General features: G+C 44.5%; 1 protein-coding gene across 10 annotated transcripts in view; it reads right to left on the bottom strand.

Moving 5' to 3' along the window:
• Positions 1–24,894, bottom strand: part of ZNF532 (zinc finger protein 532) — a 109,289-nt gene that overhangs the window by 28,107 nt on the left and 56,288 nt on the right. For 8 of the 10 annotated variants that reach the window (XM_060613969.3, XM_060613961.3, XM_060613964.3 and 5 more), the window contains 4 exons: positions 16,818–16,999; positions 12,174–12,350; positions 6,213–6,375; positions 2,008–2,289 (listed from right to left, as the gene is read on the bottom strand). The exons of 1 other annotated variant lie outside the window; for it this stretch is intronic. In XM_060613969.3, coding sequence (XP_060469952.1) covers positions 2,008–2,289; positions 6,213–6,375; positions 12,174–12,350; positions 16,818–16,999 — 804 coding nt within the window. The remainder of the gene's footprint in view (positions 1–2,007; positions 2,290–6,212; positions 6,376–12,173; positions 12,351–16,817; positions 17,000–24,894) is intronic. One more of the 10 variants, XM_060613970.3, reaches the window with a different exon arrangement.

Genomic DNA, 24,894 nt, shown 5'->3' with positions numbered 1-24,894 from the left:
CTTATGCTCCTGTCCTAGGGCAAACAGTTCGAGTTAGTGTTAAATTTCATCATCCACCACATCTTTCTCGGAGCTGTCTCCTCATCTTTTATTCTAGACCCAGTGACTGTCGGATGTGCAAAATAAAGGTAGTTTAAAAAAAAAAAAAAAAGAAAAGAAAAAAGAAGGAATTTGGAAATGTTCCAAGATGGTTACAAAAATCTCGGATGTGTAAGAAATGAAAGCTCTGGGCTCCTTAGATCAAGGTCTGCTCCTGTTTTGGTATTTGTAAAGTCCGGTTTGGATGCCAAGAAAAAAAGACGTTTCCTAGAATCACCACAATGGGCATGGAAAGGTTAACTACAGGTAGTGTATTTATACAGTAGATTAACCAAGTACTGCCCCTTAAGAACTACTCAGTATTTGCAGTGAATATTGTTATGACCCTCAAGTTGAGATGATTATATAAGCAACGTGTTACTAAAGCCATATATATTCTGTAAGTAGTTTTTCCATGAAGAGACACCGAATTAAGTGTAGTCAGACCAAATAACATCTTTTTGCAGTGTGATCAATGCTCAGAGACAAGTTCGTACCATTTGGAGACGGCAGTGAGGTAAAACACGTCAACCACATGCGCTGCTCAAATAAAACAGTATAAATGAGACGCCAAAGTCATTGTCAAAACACTTAATTTAACAAACTTTTCAAGGATCTAGTATATACTAATTACCAACCAACTCCTATGTACTTTTTACACAGGCTCCCCAAGGAGAACTATTTGGTTTTATTGCCTTAAGTTAAAGCAATGGAGATGGTTTTTTTAAAAGTATACTGTATCTGAACCCAATGGTGGATCACAGTGTCACGAAGAGAAACCAGCCCCCATTAGGTGCCTTGGGATTTGATACAAAAAGAATACAGCACCTATTCTTATCTAAAAATTCAACCGGGGTCTAATCAAATTTCTAAGAATTATGGGATAAAGAGAAGCAAATTAAACAACGTCAAAAGGAAGCAATTACCCAAATCCAGAAACGGGGGTGACATATAAAGGATGTATAGTCCAATTTTTTAAACAAATCAATAGCACATTAAAAAAATAAAATTGAGGGAGAACTACTACAGAGTAAGAGATTTAAGTTACACAAAAACCAAGTGCAATGCACACTCTTTCTAGAACAATCCAACTTAGAAACCACCAGAAAAACATTACAAAATAATCTTGCTAGATTTATTAGGTCTAACAACGGGCATTTAAAAAATGCTTAGTAGTTGGAGACATGTACTTACTATTTTAAACAGAATATAAATATTGCAACTCAGGGGCGCCTGGGTGGCTCAGTCGGTTAAGCGACCGACTTCGGCTCAGGTCATGATCTCGTGGTCCGTGAGTTCCAGCCCTGCGTCGGGCTCTGTGCTGACAGCTCAGAGTCTGGAGCCTGCTTCAGACCCTGTGTCTCCCTCTCTCTGACCCTCCCCCGTTCATGCTCTCTCTCTGTCTCAAAAATAAATAAACGTTTAAAAAAATAAATATTGCAACTCAGATTTTTCATTGATTTTGAGGTATAAAGCCTCTCCTGTAGAATTTAAGGAAGGATGAGGTACCTCTTTCTTACTACCAAACTCTGCAAAGAATCACATTACGTCATACAAACACTCCTAACGGGGGCATCTGGGTCACTCCCGTTGGTTAACCGACTCTTGGTTTCGGCTCCCGTTCATGATCTCATGGTTCGTGAGTTCCAGCCCCCCATCGGGCTCTGCGTTAAAAGCGCGGAGCCTGCTTGGGATTTCTCTCCCCACCCCGCCCCCCGCCCCTCCTTGGCTTGCTCTCTCTCTCTCAAAAAATAAACATTAAAAAACAAAACAAAACAAAGAACTCCTAACCGTTTTCAAAACATCTCTTTCTTTCTCTCCTCCTTTCTTTCTGGTTCGTTAATTCCTGGCAGAGCTGAGCTCCCAGGTGATGGGGGTCTGCCAGGCCCGTGCCTTTCCTCGCACTAACGGGGTGACCTCCGCTCTTACCTTCCCGTGCTCCTTTCTCACGTGGGAAATGTAAACATCTCTCTGCGTGAACAAGCGGCCACACTCCCAACACGTCCACCCGGGACTGGCCACCTTCTTGGGTTCCATGGATTTTTTCACAGGTGATGGAGACTTCTTTTCCAATTTCTCTTTCCCGTTCGTGGCTCTGGTATCCTCTTTGTTTTGATTTGCTGAATTTTGAGTTGCAGGCTTAATGCTCAAAGGCAAGTTTATACCCAAGTTTGGAGGCCCTTCAATACTTTTCAATGTTCCATGCATAGACTATGTTACAAAAAGAAAAGAAATATCTATCACAAATCGTTACCACTGAGAGAAAGCACGTGTGGACTATCTTAACACATTATAGATATTCCAATATGATGTTATATTCATTCAGAAACATTTCTTAATACAGGAAGAAGAAAACCGAAGTGAAATACACACTTGAAAAGAGACAAAGGGGAATTAACTTTTATGGCTGCTCTAAGCGATGCATTTTTAGTTTCAAATAACTTCTGAAAGCCTGTGCCATTTTTAAATTCTTAAAAAAAAAAAAAAAAAAGCCTTCTGTATTGAGTCCAAATTATTCCTGGCTGCCTATCCTCCCCCAGGGAACCCGTGAGTCCTCTGCAACACACTCTTTCTGGGGAAGAACATTTTACTTTCACGTCTATCCAGAAACGCGTGAAAAGGCTGACACCGGGGCAGGTATTCAAGACCCCCAGCCAATCACCTTTAACAAGACCCTGCGACAAGAACAAAGCCTTCTCCCTCCCTTTCGTACCTTCTGCATTCTTGGAACACTTGGAAGAGTCTGGGTTTTTGCTGGGGAGTTTCGGGGGTCATTTCAATCTCCCTACAGCCTACTCCGGTCTCTCTCTTCTTACCGATACCACCCAGGCTTGTGGACTGTCTACAGCAGATGCAGATACTCAAAAAGCCTCTTACAATTGCTTAGAGTGTTTATGATCATTCACGTAACAGCCACGACAGCTATCTGAACTTACACTCACGGGATTCCAATTTCTAATGGGGTAAAATTAGTGCCATCTGGGTCTAAAGATCAGCTTGCTTTGGTTTTTGTTTTGTGTTCTAGAAGCAGAGTTCCCCCTCACCAAACCCTCCCTGCCCCCCCCCCCAAAAAAAGGGAGGGAAATCAGTCCGTGCCTCAATGATGTAGGTAGGATTTATCTTTTGAACAGGGCCTTCTCACGTAGCCAGCATTCAGGCTTGTAGCTACTAGCCTCAGAGTCCTGAACCTGTAGAACCTACAGAGGGACACAACGTGACACACGTTTCCGAATGAGCCCGGGGTCTCCTACGTCCCACAGGCTCACACTGAATAGATCTCGGCTCCACAGTCTTTCTTGAGTGTTCAAGTAAGAAGGTGTTGCCTCAGCATGCTTTCCATCAGAGTTTCTCAGGAAAGCCTGCCTCTAAGCAGTGCCAAGAATTCACCAACCTTCGTCAGTACTGTCTTACCCCAGAAGGAAAAAGAGGGTCTGTCATCATGTCATGAGCAGGGGCCACACTGGTCTACCCAGAGGACACTTAAACTGGTCTCTCAAAAGGGCCTGGGAGGAATGTCTGATGTCCTTTGGCAAGAGAAAACCTGGGGCGAGACGTGATCTCTTGGTGGTCAAAAGGCTGTGCATTGGCCTTTTTCAAAACAGAAGCCAGGTTTTTCATTTTTAACCATTTAAACCCCAAAGAAAGCAAACCTCAAAATTTTCTAGCAAATTTTTCATACATTTCTAGGCAAATACATTTTTGACAAATGAAAGTTGAGGAGAGGGTGATGTATTAAAATATTCTTCTGAAAAAAAATAAACAAAAAATAAAATAAAATAAAATAAAATAAAATAAAATAAAATAAAATAAAACAAAACATTCTTCTGTAAGCTGACCTTGCAGGGCTACAGAAATTACAGAAAAGCAGCCAAAAATTCGGCTGTGCAACGAAATGTGTGCTAAAATGGAAATTTCTAATTCGCTCATTTCATTTTCACGTCACAAGTAAAAATAACACTGTTTGGTAAAAACAAGTATCTTTTTTTAATAAAAGAAATACAACTTAATTCTTAGAACTGACCTTTCCTTAGGTTCTGTAACCACAAATACCTTGAATGATTGTAACTTAGAATTTGCTTTAAATGTAAATGCCAACATGTCTATGCATGGGATCCTATGCAGTGAATAAATCTATGCTTTGGCAGAAGAAATGATACGAATTGGGGGTGCCTGGGTGGCTCAGTCGATTGGGCGTCCAACTCTGGCTCAGGTCATGATCTTGCGGTTCATGAGTTCAAGCCCCACATCGGGCTCTGTGCTGACAGCTAGGAGCCTGGAGCCTGCTTCAAGTTCTGTGTCTCCTTCCCTCCCCTGCCACCTCTGTTTCTCCTTTGCTGGCACTCTGTCTCTCTGTCTCTCTCTCTCAAAAATAAAAATTAAAAAAAAAAATTAAAAAAAAAAAAAAGAAATGATACGAGTTGGATTAAATTAGGCAAATAAAGATCTACCTTTACATGAACATGTACGTGGGGAAACACTGTTCCTCTCCTTTCTCTTAATTCTTTCCTTGTGAAAAACTGAACAGCACAGCTAGTGATATAAATAAAGTCACACAAACTGGTGTAGATCTTAAAAATAAAACACAAAAATAGGGGGCCCCTAAAACTTTACCTTTATTCTCACCCATCCCCAAACACATAAAGAAAGGCAGGGTATTTTAAATGTATGGAACATACTTGAAATGAGAACATAAGTGAGTATTCCCACTGTTTTCGTATCATGTAGTCTTATAAAGGTTCAGGTGAATAAAAACAATTCTTTCGTCCTTGTGGCCATGGGATTTGCCACTCCTCTTCAGTCTCTATTTCTTGGAACCTTGTATTCCTCCAAATTCACTATTAACACAAGGAAGACCCTAACCGCAAAGTCGATGACCCCACTTTCCAGATGTTGTGGGTTTTTTTTTCCTGGTCATTCACTAAATAAATATTTGTTGTCAAGACGGTTTTGTAATTTTAGTGAAAACCTTTGAAGTAACTGAAGAGGATTTTACTGCACTTCAAGTGATGATCAGGAAACCTATCTCCCATGCATTGATTCACCCTAGTAATGCCCCAGTGCCACCCCCTTCTCCCGGCTGCCAACCAGCAGACCCTCTGAGACGTTAGGTTCGTTGCAGTAGGCAGTTACACTATGTGAGTGCACATACGCTCAACACGGGAAATTTCAAGGATTAACGGTCCATTCATTTAACTACCATGAGACTAGACTAATTCAGAGACCCTCATCTGCTCTTGAAACTGACCTTTCTCGTACAATGTATTAAAAAAGAGAAGAACTAAGAGAAAGAGAGATGGAGTTAATGATGCTGGGCCTGTTATTTTCTCTTTTTAAAGAGTCAAGTCCCTTTAAGCTCTGAGGGCTGCTGGATATTATCTCCTAATCACATGGGAATAAAACTGCTTACCCCATCACAGTGGGCAGTTAAGAGACTAGGACTCAAGCTCTGTCCGTCATGAGCTTAAAAGGCTGTGAAGAGATTTAGGCGCCCCTTTTGGGTGTTGGGGGTGGGTTATCCAAACTGGACATTTATTTCATTAACTGAACACTCACCAGGTACCAGACACTGGGCTGTACCCAGCACATTTCACTATCAATTTACATGCAACCTTGATAGAAAAAAAAAAAAAAAAAAAAAAGACTAAAAGAGCCAGGGGCATCCATTATAATGCAAATTTAACTGCTTAAATAATCTCAAGGGAAGACCCTCGTTTTCCTAAATACACCGGTATCTGTAACGAATTAACACAATTCGCCAGAGTCCTTGTCTATTTCTAAAGCCTGTACAAGACGGACTTCTCAAAGAAAAGTAAACTGCATCGTCATCGTTTTCACATGTAGGACAAAAAAAAAAGAACCCTAATACTTTATTTTTCTTTTAGAATCCCAGGGCATTCATCTGTTACTCTGCGTTGATCTTTCATGGTGACCCAGATCAGGACTCAGGAGTAAGCGGCGTCAGTCAAGCGAACGTCTGGCGGCCGCATTCTGTAAACTGCTCAGTACCAACATCAGTACCCTTCCCTTCCCTCAACAGCATGCAGCTTCCTCGGCATCTACAGCTCAGCCTTGACTCGTGATCAATGAATGTGGGTCTGCGATTCACTTAACGGACACGAGAGATGCGCACACACCTTGATATGGTCCATCATGAGTTGCTTCTGTGCATATAAAAGGGAACAGTCGGGACACTTGAAAACAGACACCTTCTGGTTTTCGATGTGTTGGTCAAAGTGGCGATACAGCAGGGTTTGCAGGGTAAACACAGTGTCGCACATGGAACACTTATAAATTATTCTAAAACAGAAGAAGTGTGTGGACAGGTCAGTCAGCCCTCAACTCCGAAGCCGAGGGAACTGTTACTTTATATCTCAAGGGGGCAGAGGCAGTGAGAACACGTAAACACGGTAAAAAGAACAAAAACAGTTTAGCTTTGAAACAAACTTCTGAAGGCAACTGGCATCACTCAAGCGCAGACCAATCTTCACAGCTTGAGTAAAGGTGCATTCAACCGCCTTTGCAGTGAAGTCTAAATTAATGACCATTTTGTTACTTACACATCTACATCTGACACTTGTTTTGTTTTGTTTTTTACAAGATCTTCGCTTGTTCGTTATTTTAACACAGAGCAAAAGAACCCTTGATTTTTTTTTTTTCAAGTATTCTTTAAGATAGGACCAGGAACAGAGCTGGATGGTGGTCCCCTAACTTGATAAAGAATTTTGTTAATGAACTTAAGTCGGGCTGTTCAGCTCTGATGCTTGCATAAGCTGTTACTTGCCCCAAGTTTTCTTTTCGAGTTCGTAACAATTTTACACTGAAATCGCAGTATTTCTCTACGTGTTCTTCATAAGGAAAGCCCTATGACAGTAAACAATTATACACCAAAAAAAAAAAAAAAAAGAAAGAAAGAAAGGAAAGAAACAGAAAAGAAAATCCATACCACAGTTGCTTCAACACTTGAATGTCTGCTGTGTTTAAAATGGTTTAGAACACGGTCTACTACGAACCATTTCTGTACCTTACTGCCAAGCAACCTCCTTAAAAACTAATTCGTTATACCCGAACCTTCTGAACATAATCCCCTCTACTGAAGCTCAGGCAGGAGGGAAAGTACTAGACTCCCCCGCTACCAAACCTCTGCCTCCAGGGGCTCTTCTGGTGGTTCATGAACCTATATGTCCAGGATGGGTCACCTTTCTTCAGTGACTGTTCCAGGTCTCCCTGGTCCTCAGGGGAGGCCCCAGGGACCCCTGTACTGCCTTGGAAGGAGAATGGCGAGAAGAACAAAGAATCCTCGGAGCTTAGGAAAATGGCAGAGAAACACTGACAGAAGGGACAAGTCAGAGAGGAAAAAAGCCACATTGTGCTTCTATTTGCTATTTCTACAGCAAAGCAAAGAAAGGCATGCCTCTGGAAACCCCATGTCTTTCCTCTCAGGATCTTCTCAAGAAAGCACTTCTCGCTTCGTGGTTCTATCAAAACATTACAGATTTAACTTTTTTCCCCCTTTTTCCACATAAAATTTATAAGTTTAATTGGATTGAGCGGCACGGGTTTTCCAAGGTCTCGACATATTAGTAATTTAGCGCAGATCACGAGCACATGTGACTGGGGAGGGGAGGGATGTTCTTGTTTGTCTGTTTGTTTTTAGGACTTCGTGACCTCGCCACGCACTCGAAGGAGGCACACAAGTGATGTTGTCATCATTAACTTGACCAAGTGTGACAAGGATGTTCATTTCCTCACTATTTAAAATCGCTTAGAATTGAAAGTAGCCCCAACATCCGGTAATATTAAGTACTAAAGTCAGAGCAACTATGTGATTTTTTAAGAAGTATGCTATGGACGTATACCAATGACTGGAAAGACTTTCGTGAAAACGAACACAATACGTAACAAGGCAATATGTACGATATGACCACATCCTTCTAAGGGCATAGAAAAGAAGCAGAAGGTTATAGAACTGTCACCTCTGCGGGATGGTATTACAGGTTTTCTTACTGTTTTCCTGGTCTGTACTTCTCGGTTTTTCTGTTATTAGCATAGAGCAGTAAGAAGAAAAGAATAGCCTCAGGAAGAGAATGAAAACTTACTAGCTAGGCTAAGAGAGGTTTCCTCAGGATTCTATTCTTACATTTTCAGAAATAACTATTTCATGAAAAACGGCATGGTTCCTTCTATTCGTGCCACATTCCTTTGGGGAGGGGTTTTTGTTTGCTTTGATTTTTATGCTTCCTACCTCATAGCAAAGGAAAGTATAAGAGAGGAGATCAACTATTTACCTAGGCATTTTTCTGGGGAACAGTTTGACGGTAGAATACCGGGACACCGCCCCACAAACTGCTAACTCGTATGAAGGGGGAGGTGATGGCTTTCTAGAGGAGAGATCTGGCGGACACCCACTAGGCCAGATGATGAAGTCAGAACTTCCACGGGAAGCACAGACAGGCAGCATGTGTCTCTGATATAACACAATGAGGAGCTTCCTGCCAGGAGGACGTGTCCTGAGTCCAGCTACAAGAAGGCCGTGACGGATGGGGGTCATCCCAAGAACGAAAGGCCAGTGTCCTCTTTTGGATGACCAAAGACAGGAGAGGCAGGGAAAGAGCAAGCAACAGTTCCAGAGGGAAGAACGAGACAGGACCGTTAAATGCAGAACAAGCTTCTGGATAGGATTTTGAACCTGAACCAAACCAAAAAAAAAAAGATATTTTCTCATTTATTAGAGAAATTGTAATGGGGTCTAAGCACCGGGCAGGAATGCGCCCAACACCGATTTCTGATTGGGACGGCTAAATGGTGGGGACATCCCTGGCTGTCCTTTTTGGGAAGAGAGGCAGAACACCGATATTTATGTCATGCTGCCCGTTATTCCTGAACACGAGAAAAAGAGACTCGGGGAGAACGAGACAGTGGAGTAATATTAAACGTCGTGAATGCTGACAATTAGAGAATGTGGGGGAGGGGGAGGGACGTCAGAGTCTCTATAGAGTCCTTCCAGCTTTTCCGTAGGACAGAAACTAAAAAATGTTCAAATGGTGCTCGTGTTAAAAAAAAAAAACAAAGCCCAAATAAACGAGCCTCATTGACACAGAGTTAGATAGACCATGACGATCCCGACTGACAATGGAAGAAAACCACAGGGGACAGCCAGGCCGGGGAGGGAAGGTAGGCGGGCAAAATGTGTGGGTAGAGCATGGTGAGGGAACAGACAGAATCATAGCGTGGCTGGATTCCCAGGCTGTGGGGCTGGCGGCGGAGGTCCTACAGGGTCGTAATGGGGTCTGAGAGCCAAACTTCTAAGTGTGACTCAATCCCACCCTGGTGGCAGGACTGAGGGAACGGTCGGATAGGATAACCAGGCCAGGGGGTGGGGTGGCGGGGAACCGAAGAGAAGTGGGGAGGGCAGCGGAAGGGGTTAAAAAGAACTAGAAGGCTAAAAGCAAATGCCCACGCTCAGGTCCAACCCACAGCCTGCTCCCCCTTGAAACCGGGTGCTACCCTTGAAACACATGCAACAGCAAATGGAATGAAACGTCCCCAGCTCTGAAATCACCACCACAAACCTCCTCCTTTACTGCCACTGACTAAGCGCCAAGCACCGTCCTGAGCAACACCTGACAGTGTCCACACCTTGCACAGGCGAACCACCGATGGGCGCAGAGAGATGGGATGATCTGCTCGATGCTGCACAAAGCCTAGGGCCCCGGTTCAAACGCAGCTCTGTCGGACCCCAAAGCCCTCCGCCCAGTGGCGACCACAACTATGCACGTGCTTTATTCCGAAACTCTGTCTCTTATGTAATTCTCGACTTTGGAGTTCTCCCTTCCCCACTGGCACAGACATTTAGGGTGGCAAACGAAAGGATGGCACAAAGTAGCAAAAAACCTGCTGTTCATCAAGGAATATATGAGAATAGACACACAGCTCTATCGCCATGAAATCCAGAAACGGATGTTCAGAATGATCTGGAATCACCCAGGAAAGATTAAAGGGTGCTCACGGTTTTAAAGTGACCCCACACTGAAAAGCAAGAAACAAACACGGGAACAGCAAGTACCTGGCATATGAGAAATACTACATAAACGTTACATAAAAATTTTTTTTTAAATAAACAAAATCTCGCATTGTCCTTTTCAATTTGAGGTGCTGGGACTACAGGGCCTTATGGGTGCGTTTTCAGACCTCCACATATTCTCTAAAGGAAATGGGGGAGTGGAGTATTTTTATACTGATCTTTTAAGTTAATGCACATCACTTGCATAATGATGAGTCACTTGCATAACTGCCTGTTATGGGCCAAATACTGCTAAGGGACTTCGATGCCTGAGTTTCCAACGCAGTCAGGGCTACTGATTTGGGGGGGCTGCCCTGAGATGCAGGGCAGAGATGGATTTAATGTCAAAAGGAAGCTTCTGAGTCAACCGTAGGCCAGACAGCATTCCAGCAGGCCACAGGAAGGAAGGTTTCCCAAGAGCCTGAACTGGGAGAGGCGGCAGGCAAGAGGGATCTCAAGGCACGCTGTGGTCCAGTCGTGACAAACAAAGATAGAAAGAGCCCGAGAAGCAGCACCTGGTACCACAGCCAAGCCGCGGGGAAGGACGCGCTCCAGCCAAGCACCATCGTCACCCTGAATCAGTGAAGTTAAGTTAAAGTTCACTGCTTTGGCAGTTTTGTCGTATTTCACAAACAATATCGTATTTTGTCGTATTTTGTCGATTTCAGTGAAGTTCGATTTATTGGAAGAAAGAACCAAATTAAAAAAAACCTATTAACTGGGGGCAAGATACTGCTTTAGTGTCCAGAAGCCCTTACTACCACGAACACCAAAGACTGTTTTACTAGAACTCACTGAAGTGCGTCTTCAGGGTCAAGACACCAAGGGCTACATGGATCACCCAACCTGCAGTTTGAGGATCCACAGAGATCAGAGTGAAGGTCCCGCTAGAACAGAAGCCCATTTTATCGTAGTTCTTTTAGCAAACAGACGCATTCCTGTAGTGTCCAGTCATTAATATCTCCCCCACACTAAAGGTTACAATGCAAGCCAGACGTACATGACATGGAATATCCAAATCTTCCCTCCAAGCTTTCCTGGACTGTGGATGGGGTGAAACCCAGCGATAGCCTGGGGCAGCAAATCTAGCCTCACGTCACGATCAGATGCCACACTGCCACAAATAATACTGGAATAAAGGAGCCTGGCCAAGAGCAGCTAATCCAGTGCTGTGCACATGACAAAGAGGAAATGTGGAAAGGACCAGTGCTACTGAGCCCCCTCTGTGCTCCAGACAGAGGGACTGTGTGCCACGCATCTTAAATGTCACCTCCTCTCTGCCTCACACAAGCTCTGGGACGGAACGCTACCCTCACTTTACAGGGGAGAAAATGGAAGTTGAAACAGAGCCCGTGATGGTCCCAGATCTCACAGCTGGTGGGGGGGGTGGCAGGACTCTGCGTCCAAGGCCCACGTTCCCTCCTCTCTGTTAAGCTGCCTGTAACACAGGCAGGCAGCCCTCGTCTGCTGAAGCAGACGCCTCGTCCTTAAAGACTCAATAAAGCAAAAACTACAAAATAAGGAGCAAGATTAAAAGGCAAAAATGAAGTTTATTTTTATGAATCAAGGACTTATACTGGCTGTGCAGTTAAATTCGGTAACCGGTGTTTTAAACGGACTTCGTATTATGAATGTTAGGATGAAAAGCGTGTCCCTATGAGAAACCGTGTAAAAAAGGAAAGACCGCGTTTTACAGTTCCCCGAGAAGTTAGCTGTTAAACTCGTCGTAAGCCAAAGAGCAAAAATTGATAATTAGTCACCTGCTTCGTAAAACAAAAACAAAAAAAAAAAAAAAAACAAAACTGAAGACGAGAGCATAAATAATAGGTAACATTTTCCTCTGGACAGAGGCTTCACCTGGGAAGAGCTGAACGGGTTAGGTAGCGATGAGCCACGAGCGGCGCCTCGCGGAGCATCGGAATCTGCGCGGTGGCCTAAGTCTTCGTCTCTTTGAGTTTTCTTCCACAGAACTACTCCTTCCTCTAAGTCGCTAGGTAAAGCAGTGGCATAAAAGTCAGAAGGCAACAGGACTTACTTTGGCTCTCCTATCTTGACGCCAGGATGCTGTGTGTAGGCATGGGAATGTGTGCTTGGGGCAGACTTAAACGCCATGGGACAAATAGGACACTTGTAGAAGACTTCACAGTGAGAGCCCTGGATGTGAGACTTCAGAGCGGCCACGTCAGAGTACACGACATTGCAATGGACACACCTGCCAGGAAAACAAACACGCGGTCGTCAGCACGGGACCCTCACACATGTGCACCTTCGCTGTAAAAGTCAGGTAAAATGAGCATGGTTTAATGGCCTCTTTAAGGTTTCTAATGGCTTTTGGGACGTAAGCTTTGGGGTTTTTTTCTATTAATAACAGATCAACTTATTCTTATAGATTTAAGAAAGAAGATAGCGAAGAAGAAAAAATAAAACTCAAACGGTCTGATTCTTGGGCATCTTTAAATTTTTCAGGAATAAATACCCGAACTCTGAACTGGGAAGACCGATGGATCACGGGGGCTGTATCGGGGCCAACGGACATGGCAAGACCTTACGACCTGTGACCCTGGAGAACACTCCCACGTGCTAGGTTCTCACACCAGGCCCTGAGGTTCCTAACCAATGGCATTTCCAATGGAAGAAATCTTCACTGCCTCAACCTACGTGCCATCAACGGAGGGGCAGAGAGAATAAATCAGTACGGGCATCGAAGCCATGGCCACTGTCTCCTGGTGCACAGGGATGTGCTCAATGTGTCTGGAGGTTAAGGGAGCCTGTGGGGCAGAGAAAGTTAACCACCTAGGTTGTTTATCTCCTGGAAAATAAGTTCAAGCACACTTACTTACACGTGTCTAAGAAATAACACGAATTATAAACTTCTGACAAGTCAACATCACTAAATGAATTCCTCTCCAGTTAACTCCCTGACTTCTTGAGTGTGTAATAATTGGATTAGCTCAAGAACTGATCACATCTAGTCCCACAGAAACCAGCTCTGACACTTAGATACGTTTCCCCCCAACCTCATCTTTCTCGTGCAGGGACTCTCAACGACACTTACGGACACATCCATTTGATGACCTCACCATCCTTTGTTCACGCCTGAAAACTACTTGAGGGTAGGGTCTGTGGAGACAAACCTGTAATGCACCTGAGCGGACACGCTCCTGGAAGTGAAGGTGGGAGCTGGCTTCAGGAACGAGGACTGTGGACAGGGCCTGCCTTCCAGCGGGCAGGGCTTGATCATTTCTGCGTTAGTCTCAGGTACTTCCATCCTTGGAACCTCCCTCCTGAAGTCATGGGGGTGCCAAAGTCACACAGGACTGGCCTTATTTGAAGCATGTGGGTTCTATAAAGGGTGCCATGTTAAGCTTCCCAAGCATTTCATACAAATCGTAATTAACGCATTTGCGTTTTAAATGACTTAAGGCGTAATGTTTGGCAACCCATATATTAAAGATACTAAATAATAATAGACTAATTAAGAAAGCTCCGTTATCTTACCTACTTGAACTACTACTTTCAGCAATAAAGCCACCCAACAACACTGAAATTATTTTGGGTTAGACTGAACTTGTGTTGTCTTGAACAGGCTACTGATCTCTGGGCGAATGTCTCATTTGTAAAATGAGAAGAGTTGAAACTCAAGCACTTTTTAGTTCTTCCCGACCCTGGAAGCCTAGGATTCCTACGAAAGAGGAAGATCACATAAAACAAAAATGGGTTCCCAATGTAACAGGAGGATCCTCTACATCAGCATCATAAACAGAAAAACTTTCCCATCAAGGGTAGGAAGGTGGTGTTCAAAGAGTCGAGACCCAGGAAGGGGAAAAAGAAACAAATTCTCGACATTCTCTCAAGTCGCCTGGACCGGAAGATTTGATCTTGAAGAAAACAAGCAGGAAGCTAAAGGATCGAGACAACAGTTGAAGGAGAAGTAGCTAAGGCATGGTCCAAAAAGCATCAGGGAGTCCAAGGAAAAACCCTCATCACCATGAGGGAAGAAAGCAGAGAATTTAAAAACAAAGCAAGAAGAGAAAAGAGTTGTAGAATACCTGCTGACAGGTGCAAGAAAAGTTTCAGGGGCTACAGAGGCCAATTGGGAATGGAAATGAGACAAACAAATAGAAGACAGAATTTGTAGAGTTCATACAGTATCTTAATGCTACTAAAAATCCAGCCTATAAATAAATATTTCATATACCCGAGGTCCTCTGTGTTCTAGGTACCAATCAAGTTTCTCTTTATGTAAAAAAAAATACATTTTTTATTTTTAAAAATCTTTTTTAATGTTTATTTATTTTTGACAGAGAGAGAGAGAGACAGACAGACAGAGCATGAGCGGGGGAGGGGCAGAGAGAGGAGACACAGAATCCGAAGCAAGCTCCAGGCTCTGAGCTGTCAGCACAGAGCCCCCTGCGGGGCTCGAACTCACGAACTGTGAGATCATGACCTGAGCTGAAGTCGGACGCTTAACCGACTGAGCCACCCAGGTGCCCCCCACAAAAAAATTTTTTTTAATGTTTACAGTATACAGTCCTATAAACCCCCTTTCTAGGTCCCCTTGATCCAATGGATCAAGAAGCAGGAAAATTCATAGAAACACTGGACTTTTACCAAATCAACCAGGAGTTGGGAGTGACCCACTCAGTACCTGGGAGATACAATATACCTAATAACAAGGTACACTGAATCACAGAGGCGAGGGAGGCCGGGGAGCCATGCTGAACTTCTCTGGCCAAAGAAAAATCAAATGGAAAATGATGAAGTGCAGAGTCAAAAAGGAGGGGGGAGCCATAACAAGGCCAAGGGGCTGCTAAGTCCCTATCAAGTATTAGGCTGGACGGTTACTTGAAATAGCAGGAAAAAACAAAAAACAAGGTTAATTTTTTTTCTCCCACCTCAAGAGGTAAACGTGAACTAAGCAGAGTACACACGTGCTCATATCTTCACAGCCTCATGTCCAAGAAAAAAAACCTGTCTTAAACACAAAAGTCTTAGAAATTCCAAGTGCCAAATTTAAGTAACTCTGTGAATGGGGTGGGGGGGGGGGGGGGGGACGCAAGGGATTTTCCAACTGAGCTGATGACTTTTGGCCTGACTGCACGGCTTGTTTTAATTTAGGAAAGACACCAGGAATAGCGAGAAGTGCAGAAGTCCTACTTCCTCTACTCATTCCAGCCCAAGTTTACTTTCGTTCTACTGGAAAAATAAACATTTGAGGAAAAGTCTGGCATCTTTTTGAGAGACTAGCACGGAGACGATGTGGCAGAACTGCTTTCCGTTGCTAAACAAAGAACCCAGCGATAATCGTTTCAAACCACGGGGTGAGAACCAAAGCATCTCTGCGTGTGGGTTCTGTGGCATCAAGGGCACCTGCGATGTGTGACTTTCCTCCCAGGCACCGAAAGCACGCATTCGGATTATCCTGTTCTGCTCGGTCACACCCCAGCGGAGATGGACCTCGGACAGCACACTGAGGTTATAGACAGAGGCACCATGGCATAGGGAGAATACATGAATTGCCATAAAATTAGTGGTGAAACTGGCACCGAAAAAACCAAAAAACCAAAAAAGTCTAGTTCCGTAATTTCCAAACCAAACGCTTCCTACTAGGGTAGATCCCAATGCATCAGGCAGGTGTGCTTCACAGGTCTGGAGGCAGGAGGTAAAAATGGGCACAAAGTCTCTGTTAGCGTCAGAAAAAAGCACAGAGCACCGAGGAACCGCTGACCCTGTACCCTAAGTGTCACTGAAATAAAGCCATCAAATTACACCGACTAGACTTCATTTTTATAAAATATCATAACTGCATCATAACTAAAAGATACCACCGTGTATTAACAGTCTAACGTTAAAGTGACAGGCAACCAAACGCTTAACACACAGTAATACCTCTATTAACAAAGACACTGTGTATCAGTAACCTGTTCTCTGGGCTGACCTTTGTTGGGTCGAAATATAAAAGGCACAGGAATGTGTTTCGGAAGGTCACGGAGTGGAAGATAAAGTTCAAGCTCATCGTCACTCAATACCAGCTAAATGAACATGAGATTTGCCAGACGTTGTAAAAGACGAATCTGAGAGTCTCAGGGGGGGCGGTGAAAAGGGCCATGGCTAAGATGTACACAGACGAGGGAAACGGCCCGGACTTGGGGAATGGGGAAAAAGGGATAGAGGGAGGTTGTCTGGGGCCTGGGGTGGAAGGTTCTTCCACAAAGAGCAAAGTGAGGGAAGGACAAACACCCAATCCTTGGACATGGTGAAATACAAGCAAGGGACCATGCACCCTTTGTGTTCTGATCAGAGGAGACGTGTTGAGAGGCAGAGGAGTGCATGGTACCCTTACAGGGGTTAAAATGCACAGAGCGTGACCACAGAGGGATGCCGGAAAGGGTGCAGGAAGAAAAAGCCCGAACAGGTCATCGAAGCCGAACCTGGCCCCATGCACGGTTTGGGCTGGAAGGACAGGCTCCGTTTACCCTCAGCTTTGTGGGGACCGGAGGGCCAGTACCGCAAGGATTCGAAAGGATCAACTCGACCACCAACAAACTAGGCTCCCAGGGGATCTGTTAATTGAGGTATCACTGTGTGACCCCGAAAACCGTGCGCACAGACCATTCGCGACGCTGTGCGGTTACAGGTGAACAGGCTTTACTTGCACGGAAGCAAACGATATACTGACCGAAAACCAACTCTCCGCGTGTAGTGCAGACAGTTCTTGGTGACGTGGCTCTGGAAGTGCACCGACCTGCAGATGGCCCCGCACTCGGGGCAGGTGTAGGGAGATTTGTGCTGATGGATTCTCTGGTGTGATGCGTAACTGCACTGGTTAGGAAGCAGCATCTGGCAGACAGTGCAAGTCTTCTAGATAAACCAAAGGGGGAGACAGGGTTGGTCCTACGAAGTATTTGCTAATAGGCAAAGCAGCTCGGTTACACCCCACAACAACTGCACGTGGCTCGTTTCAAATGCTGCTATCACGGATTCCAAGTCCCAGGAAACCGCAAACTGAGAAGTTAAAACCTTCAACGTAACGGCCCTTATCCCGTGCAATCAAAACGATACTGTGCTGCACGGTCAGGGTCATCCCAAAGCATGAGGTTAAGAGAACGGCAGCTTCGGGGAGACTTCCAATTTTGTTACGTTTGCATTTCGTTTATTTAGTGCAGAGAAGGGGTATTAGAGGAGATATTCTTGCAAATTACCGTAGCAAATCAACTTTAATGTGTAATTACACGTTGACAGGCATCTATCTATCTCCACAGTAGCCAGTTCCCACAACTCATAAAAACACTCTCCAGAATAATAAAAAATTAATTAGAGACGAATCCCGTTTTTTTTCTTCCTCTCTTTCTCCCCCGTCACTTCTGTTATCTGAAATCTAAAATACAGAAATGCAAAAGCATGGCCATAGCAATTAGTTGTTCTTTTTTCCACTTGAATCGGTCTTTCAATGGACGAGCTGGACATTAGGGGATTTATAATTCAAAGCAGCGAACTCAAATTCAGAGACATAAATTTAGACATTAAACTGAACCTTTATAGAGCTTAAAATCTAATCACATAGGACATCAAGACAGAAATGCTCTTTGGAAAAGACCCCATATTGAACTAACCAGGAAAAACTGAAACACACTGTTTTTTTATCCTGTTAGATGTAAGTGGTAAATATGGCATATTTTTAAAACCCCAAAACAGAAAACTTAAGGTAAATATAAAGGGTCCACCCCAAAAATAAACCTACCATAGCGGGAGGTAAAATGTGTTTAAATTCCACTTAGCCATTCATGCAACAGGTATCTACGACCTTCCAAAATGCCCAATTGGTACTAAAGCCCGTTACAGAAAGCCTCATAATACAGACTCCAGCTAAGACTCAAAATGATCTTTTAAACTGATGACAGCATTGTAAAATTTTAAGAAGACTTTTTCTTCCAAGCCTTTGACTCAAGCCCCCCAAAATTAAGGTTTACACTTCTGAGCGATTGAAACTACGGAAAACCAGAAAACTCACTTGAACATTCTGTCTGGGTCTCCTCCTGAAAGGACTAAAATACAAACTTTATCCCACAAAATGTTTATTATGATCACAAAGTAAGAACATTACAGGCAGCTTTGAGGAGGTTAGCGTCATTTAAAAATAGTGTTCCTTTTCTAATAACACATAGAGCAAAGGTGAAAACAAGCCACAACAAGGGAAACCAATTCACAGCTTCATGCATTAGAAGATCCTGGTGCCGTCTACATTATCACAGGTAATCACTGGTTTCTTTGAACTCAAGTCTTCTATTTGCTTTCGCCACGTGTCATTAATCCCAGGCAGTGAATTACACCATCTGCTTTTCCACGGGCTCCTTAGATATAGACCCCATTCCACTAGAGGCCGAGTGGTGAACTAAGTACTTTACATACATTTAAATACAACATCCCATTGAATTCTCATCATGATCTATGAAATAGGTAAAGGAGATCATTGGGAAGCTGTGTACATTTTCGGACCTGAGAGCTTATGGTCTCATCTATTAGAACCGCCTGACAATTACGTTGGGATACGAGGGGACACCCTCTCCACAGCTTCTCTTTGATCTAAAAGCAGCGTGGTCATGCTATTTTTATAAGAGGGGGAAAAACAGCAACACAAATAAAAGAACATCTAAAAAGGAAACAAAGTCTGCGTTCCAGAAATGCTCAAAATAACTTTCACATGATCTCGTGTCAAGATAGATCAACACATATCCTTCACGATACATATAAAATTCACAATGAATTATTCACTCTTATATATTTATAATACATACATAACTATATAAACAGTCGCGGAAATACTGGTGAGTGAAAAGGTTTTGTTGCCAGCAGGTTACCTAAGGTAAGTATCGAAATGATTCAAATTCAGGAAGAGATTTTGCGAACCACTGAGTGTTCTTTACAACAGAAATCTTGAACTGCAAAGACTACGAAAAATGCGTTAGAGCAACAGACACCAACAACTGACATTTCGATACCGACCTTGCTCGTACCCGCTTCCCGGGGCGGGGAAGCGTTTCCTTCGTGACACCCTGTGGGACGGGGCGGTGGGGCCCGTGGGGCTCTGTGAGGGCTGCTCACGGCCCGTGTACGCCCCCCCCCCCCACCTCCCACCCCAGCCGCTGCCTAGCTCTGGGCACCTGCCCTCCATTTCCCCCCACTGAGGGTGCTCACCCCACTTTAGATACAGAAGTTCAAGGAGAAAGTGGGAGCCAGTACGTACTACTGCCCCAAATCAAAACACTTCCGTAGTTTGCAATTCCTGGGAGAATTCAGTCCCCGCGGAAGCACGCTGGATTAAGACCTGGTCTTCAGTTTACACACACAGATGCATGTATATTCGTGCACATACGCTACGTTTACTCCCGTGTTTGTCTCTGGGTTCTCGCTTCCACTCCCTGCCTTCGTTCCACTTCGAGAAAAAGCATGGTATTCTGGTTGCAGACATTCTCCTCCTTGATGTCAACAGTTTTAAACTCACATGACTAGTACCTAATGGGGCTCCCTGGAATTTCTTTTTTGTTTCACTCTCCCTGCTTTAGATAACGCTATTACACCCCCTGCTTCCCAGGACGGTGGCGCATTTTCACAGCAGCAAGGAGAACAGCCCATTAGCCTTTCTGGGATGCTCTGAATTTATGGCAATGGCACCCATTCTCTGGATTGAGGGCAATATTAGCAAGGGGGCAAGCCAGGATTTCTCTGTGGTCTAAAAGAATGACTTTTCTTCCTTTTTCTTAATCAAAGGAACTAAAATAGGTCTTAAAACTCTACTTCTCTGCTATACAAGTTGAGGGTATTTACAAGAAGATGAAGCAGTTTAATACCTACGTCTTGATTAGAAAAAAGTATACAGCTGACCCTTGAACAACGTGGTTTAAACTGCACGGGTCCACTTACGTGGGGATTGTTTTTACAGTACGGTGTTGCAGTGTATTTCCTCTTCCTTGTGATTTTAACATTTTCTTTTCCCTAGCTTTATTATAAGGACACATACGACATTCAGAACACGTGTTACTCAAAATCAAGTCTTTACGTTATCGGCCAGGCTTCCAGTCAACCACGGGCTATCTATCAGTAGTTAAGTTTAGGGGGCACCAAGAGTTATACGTGGATTTTTGACCATGTGGAGGGTCCATGTCCCTAACCCCCCACGTTGTTCAAGGGTCAACCGTAATGAAATGCACTTAAATGGTTTCATGTGTCTTCTGACGTTTTACTTCCATCATCTGAAAAAGGAGTATTTTCAGTACTGAGTTACTAAACAGCTAACTGTCCACAGTCTCTGGGGCAGACTCATTTGCTCAGAGAACTGCTACTTTTTAAAGATATGACCTTTCAATGGTCAAGTAACACGAGCAGGCTATAGGAAGATAAAGCTGAACAGGAATCACACTCCATACGTGACGATTACTTGTCCTGTGCCCTCTCTGCCCCATCTGGGCACTGCCACCGGGGGCGGGCACCTGGGAGGAGGGGGCCGGGGCGCGTCCCGGCCCTACTGAGGACTCAGGTGTGCCCGGGCTTAGCGTCCTCCTCGCACCCACAAGGAGTCGTCTGAGTAACGAGGAAAACAATTCTGTGTGTTTCGATTCACGTTCTAAGCAGGAAAAACACCCTGGGAAAGATGAGAAAAGCTGGAGAAACAGGAGTAAATACACCGTGTCTTGTGCTTACGTTTCAAACAGACCAAAGCCGGCAGCTGCCTGCAACAGTGGGCCTGAAGTTCAAAACACCGCCGATTTAACAGCCCCCGTGCTGCACAAACGGTTCCTGCCTCGCGGACAGTTTTGTAGCCTTCGGCCTACAGCAGAATTACCCCCCCACCCCGCCCCAAAATAATACCAGTAACAACAAAGTACTCCAGTTGGTTTTCTGGCTTTCACTTTCATCCAGTTTCACGATGAGAACACGGACAAGGCGTTTCATTCGCCATCTCCCTTAACCTGGCAAGGACATGAAAGATCTCTAGCAGGAATGACTATACATATACTTTTGTTTCCAAAGCCAGTGGGTTGTGGTGGTTTTGTCCTCACATCATTCTGCTACACTACAACCTCCTAGTAAGAGCTGACAGTTAAATGAGAAAGTTTACAGAAAGCCAGAGGGTCAGCACATGCAACCTACTGAGAGAATAATCACGGGAGAAAGGGTTGATCACGCTAAAATGCAAACTGGGACAGGACTAGGCCGGCCGGAAGTGAAATTAAGCGCTTAGGAGAACAGGACCAAGCAAGAGTCAGGAGTCTACAGCGAGTAATGTGTTGGGCGGGCGAGGGCACTGAGGTGGGCTCCACGGTTTCCAGAAGTGGCTGCCTGAAGCACAGCATGTCTAGGAACGAGGGCTGGCCGGGGCTGCTCAAGAAAATTTAATATACTCGGTGTGTTGTGCTAATGATGCCCAGAAACTAAACTGAATCGGCAAGCCCTTGCAAATGCAGGTCACCGCACAAAAGTCACCTCTATCTGCTGGCCTGGCTAGAAGCCAAGAGTCCGTTCTCATATAATTCTTATGGTCTCTGCCACCGTAAAACGCTTCTGTACCTTCGGTTATCAGTGTGACAAAGCGGAAAGAACGATGAGCCAGCTAGAACGCAATCTCGCCTTGAGTGCCCCTCCTGCCACTCACTGGGCATTTGTTTCCCCAACTGTAAAACAGAAGGGTTGACCACGGGACCTGTAACATTCTCGGATGCTAATGCTCGTGTCAATTCTACCGATTAAGAGGTTACTACGGTAAGCACTTCCAGTCTGCACTTGGCTCAATTCGGTCGCGGCTTCACGGGGAGGTGAAGCAGTGACATTCCAATACATTTGAGTATCAATTATTAAAACTACAGCTGTCGGTTCTTAAATACTTCACAGAGAACAGGGAAGCTGCTCCACCCCTCTGCCTACTCCCCCAAAGTAGGGATTCTTATCATCACACAGGTGGGAATAAAAACCTCCAACCAGGCCAGATTCACTGGTGTTACAAGTCAAGGGCACACGGGGCTCCATTTTCATTGCACTGCTGGGTTGCACATAGTGGGGCGAGGAAAGGATCCACCCAAGGTTCTCTGCCAACCTACCCTCTCCTTAAGCTGCTTGCTCCTCTGGGTGACGGGCAGACACGGGCAGGGCAAGCCGGGCCAAGCGTGCCTGGGGTCCCCCTGCCGTCACACGTCAGAGTGTGACGGGATTCTGTGACTTGGGTTCTGCCTTGGGGAATGTGGGGCCGTGGGCCTCGGGCTCAACCATACCTTCCAACCCAGCTCTGTGTGTTTCGATTCACGCAGAGACCTGCACCAGCGGGTGTGCTGGGCATGGGGCCGGTTCATAATAAAGTGGCACTCTCGACTCTCGGGGGCAATCAGTACTTTTGTACAGGCTGACCGCAGAACATCCGCGGGAAGGGAGTAGTTGGGAGGGCAGAATTCAGCAAAGGCCACCGAAACCTTACTTCACCTCGATGCATTCTCTTAAAGGTTTCCAAGGCTAAACACGCACGTGCGGGAAGGCGCTGGGAGGACATCCGGCGTGTGCAGCCACGGCTGGGTTAACAGAAAGACCTTTTGCTTCCGGGACAACCCGTTCAAACAGCAACAGGGGTCAACATCTAAGTGGGGAGAAACGGAGAGATGAACGGGTGATGGTGGCTGCACGCAGCCAAGAAAAAGGCTGTTCCCAGGAGCAAGGCTGGGGTCTTCAGAGGCGGGGCTCTCCAGACGACAGACGGAAAAGACGAGAGAGTCACCACCTCATTCCTAACGGCTCTCGCAGGTCGGCTAAGGACGAGGATATGCACTCTGGGCAGGGGAAATGCCCGAGATGCAAAGACTTCGGAGAGAAAGGCCGGGGGGTCAAATGGGTTGCTGTCCTCCCAGGACACCTAGTTCCAAAACTCAACCGAGAATCACAGGCTGGAAGCCTCAGGCTGAGCCTAACGACGGAATCTGTCCTTGAAGACAGAGCAGCCGCACAGGGTGTTTTCAGAGTGAACACAAGTACCTTTCCCTGTTCCTTCCACCAAGCACAACTCCTGGACATCATCTACGAAACGAACACGAAAGACTCTAAGAGGCCTCTGGCAGGCTGGCTAGGGATCTCAGGACCCTAGCAATGACACGGTGGGGAGTTCTCGGGGTTTCTTTTTGCCTCGTGTATCCCCAGTTTGGAGCTGAAGAAAGCGGCAACTCGGAAACACCAATAGGTAGAGACAAAAAAGAAAGTCCCCAACAAAAGCCCACTATTTCTGGCCAAAGCAGCAGGAAAGGGAACACAGAAAACTTTTAGACAGTTACTGCTCTACTCCAGCCACGTACCGCAGGAAACACTGTGGCCCCACACCCACCATGCCAAGTGCAGGTACAGCCCAGACCTCCACCCTTTCACAGCTGGGTGTTGTCCCCACACCCTTGCCCAGATGGTGGCAGAGAGAGCCAGGAGGGAAGTGGGGCTTCCACCCCTACCAGCCCAGATGGTTTAAAAAAAAAAAAAAAAAAAAAAAAAAAAAAAAAAAAACAAACCTCCAGGCCCAGATGGTTTCACTGAAGAATTCTACCAAATATACATATACATACATATATATTTTTTTAAATGAATACTAACTGTACAGTCTCTTCTAGGAAATAGAAAAGAATTCCTGTCAGTGCATTATTTAAAGCTAATATTAACCTGTCCAAAACCAACCAAAGAAAGTTAAAAAAAAAAAAACTACATGAATTCACACGTAAAACTCTAACACAAAATATCAGCTGATAAAATTCACAATATGTAAAAAGAATTACATAGCCTGACCAAGGGGAATTCATTCCAGGGATGCAAGGCTGGTTCAATACCTGAAAAGTCACCCAAAACACGGACTCCAATAAATGAGTTCAACGAAGTCATGAGGTACATGACAAATACAGAAAACTTAACTGCATTTCAATATATCGGCAATGAACATGTGAATGCTGAAAAGTACAATACCATTTACAATTGTTAGGAAGGAAAAGAGAGAGCAAAACGACACTCAGAGGACATGTATGACGAAAACCACAAAATGATAACAGAAATCAAAGATCTAAAAATAAATGGAGAGACATTCTGTATTCATGAACTATAAGACTCAACACAATAAAGATATCAATTCTCCCCAAACTGATATACAGGTTTAATGTAATTCCTATCAAAATCCCAACAAGATTTTTTATGGATATGGACACGGCTATTCTAAAATTTATATGGCTGGTTTCACTCTTATGTGGATCCTGAGAAACTTAACAGAAACCCACGGGGGAGGGGAAGGAAAAAAAAAAAAGAGGTTAGAGTGGGAGAGAGCCAAAGCATAGGAGACTGTTAAAAACTGAGAACAAACTGAGGGTTGATGGGGGGTGGGAGGGAGGGGAGGGTGGGGGATGGGTACTGAGGAGGGCACCTTTTGGGATGAGCACTGGGTGTTGTATGGAAACCAATTTGACAATAAATTTCATATATTAAAAAAATAAAAATAAATAAATAAATAAATAAATAGAATAAAATAAAATTTATATGGCAAGACAGAACTAGAATAGCTAAAAAAGTGTGAGTGTCAACTATCCTTCTATTTAAAAAAAAAAACTATTTTGAGGAAAAAAAAAAGAATAAAAACTGGAGATATCTGTGTTTCAAGACGAAGACTGGATTTCAAGACACTTTACAGTCACCACAATCAAGACTGCGGTGCTGGTGGAGGGACAGACATGTTAATCAACGGAACAGAACACAGAACC

Source organism: Panthera onca, chromosome D3 (assembly GCF_046562875.1).
Source record: "Panthera onca isolate mPanOnc1 chromosome D3, mPanOnc1 haplotype 2, whole genome shotgun sequence".
NCBI classification, from domain to species: Eukaryota; Metazoa; Chordata; class Mammalia; order Carnivora; family Felidae; genus Panthera; species Panthera onca.
Note: the sequence above shows the minus strand (reverse complement) of the source record. Positions and strands in the feature narration are given on the sequence as shown.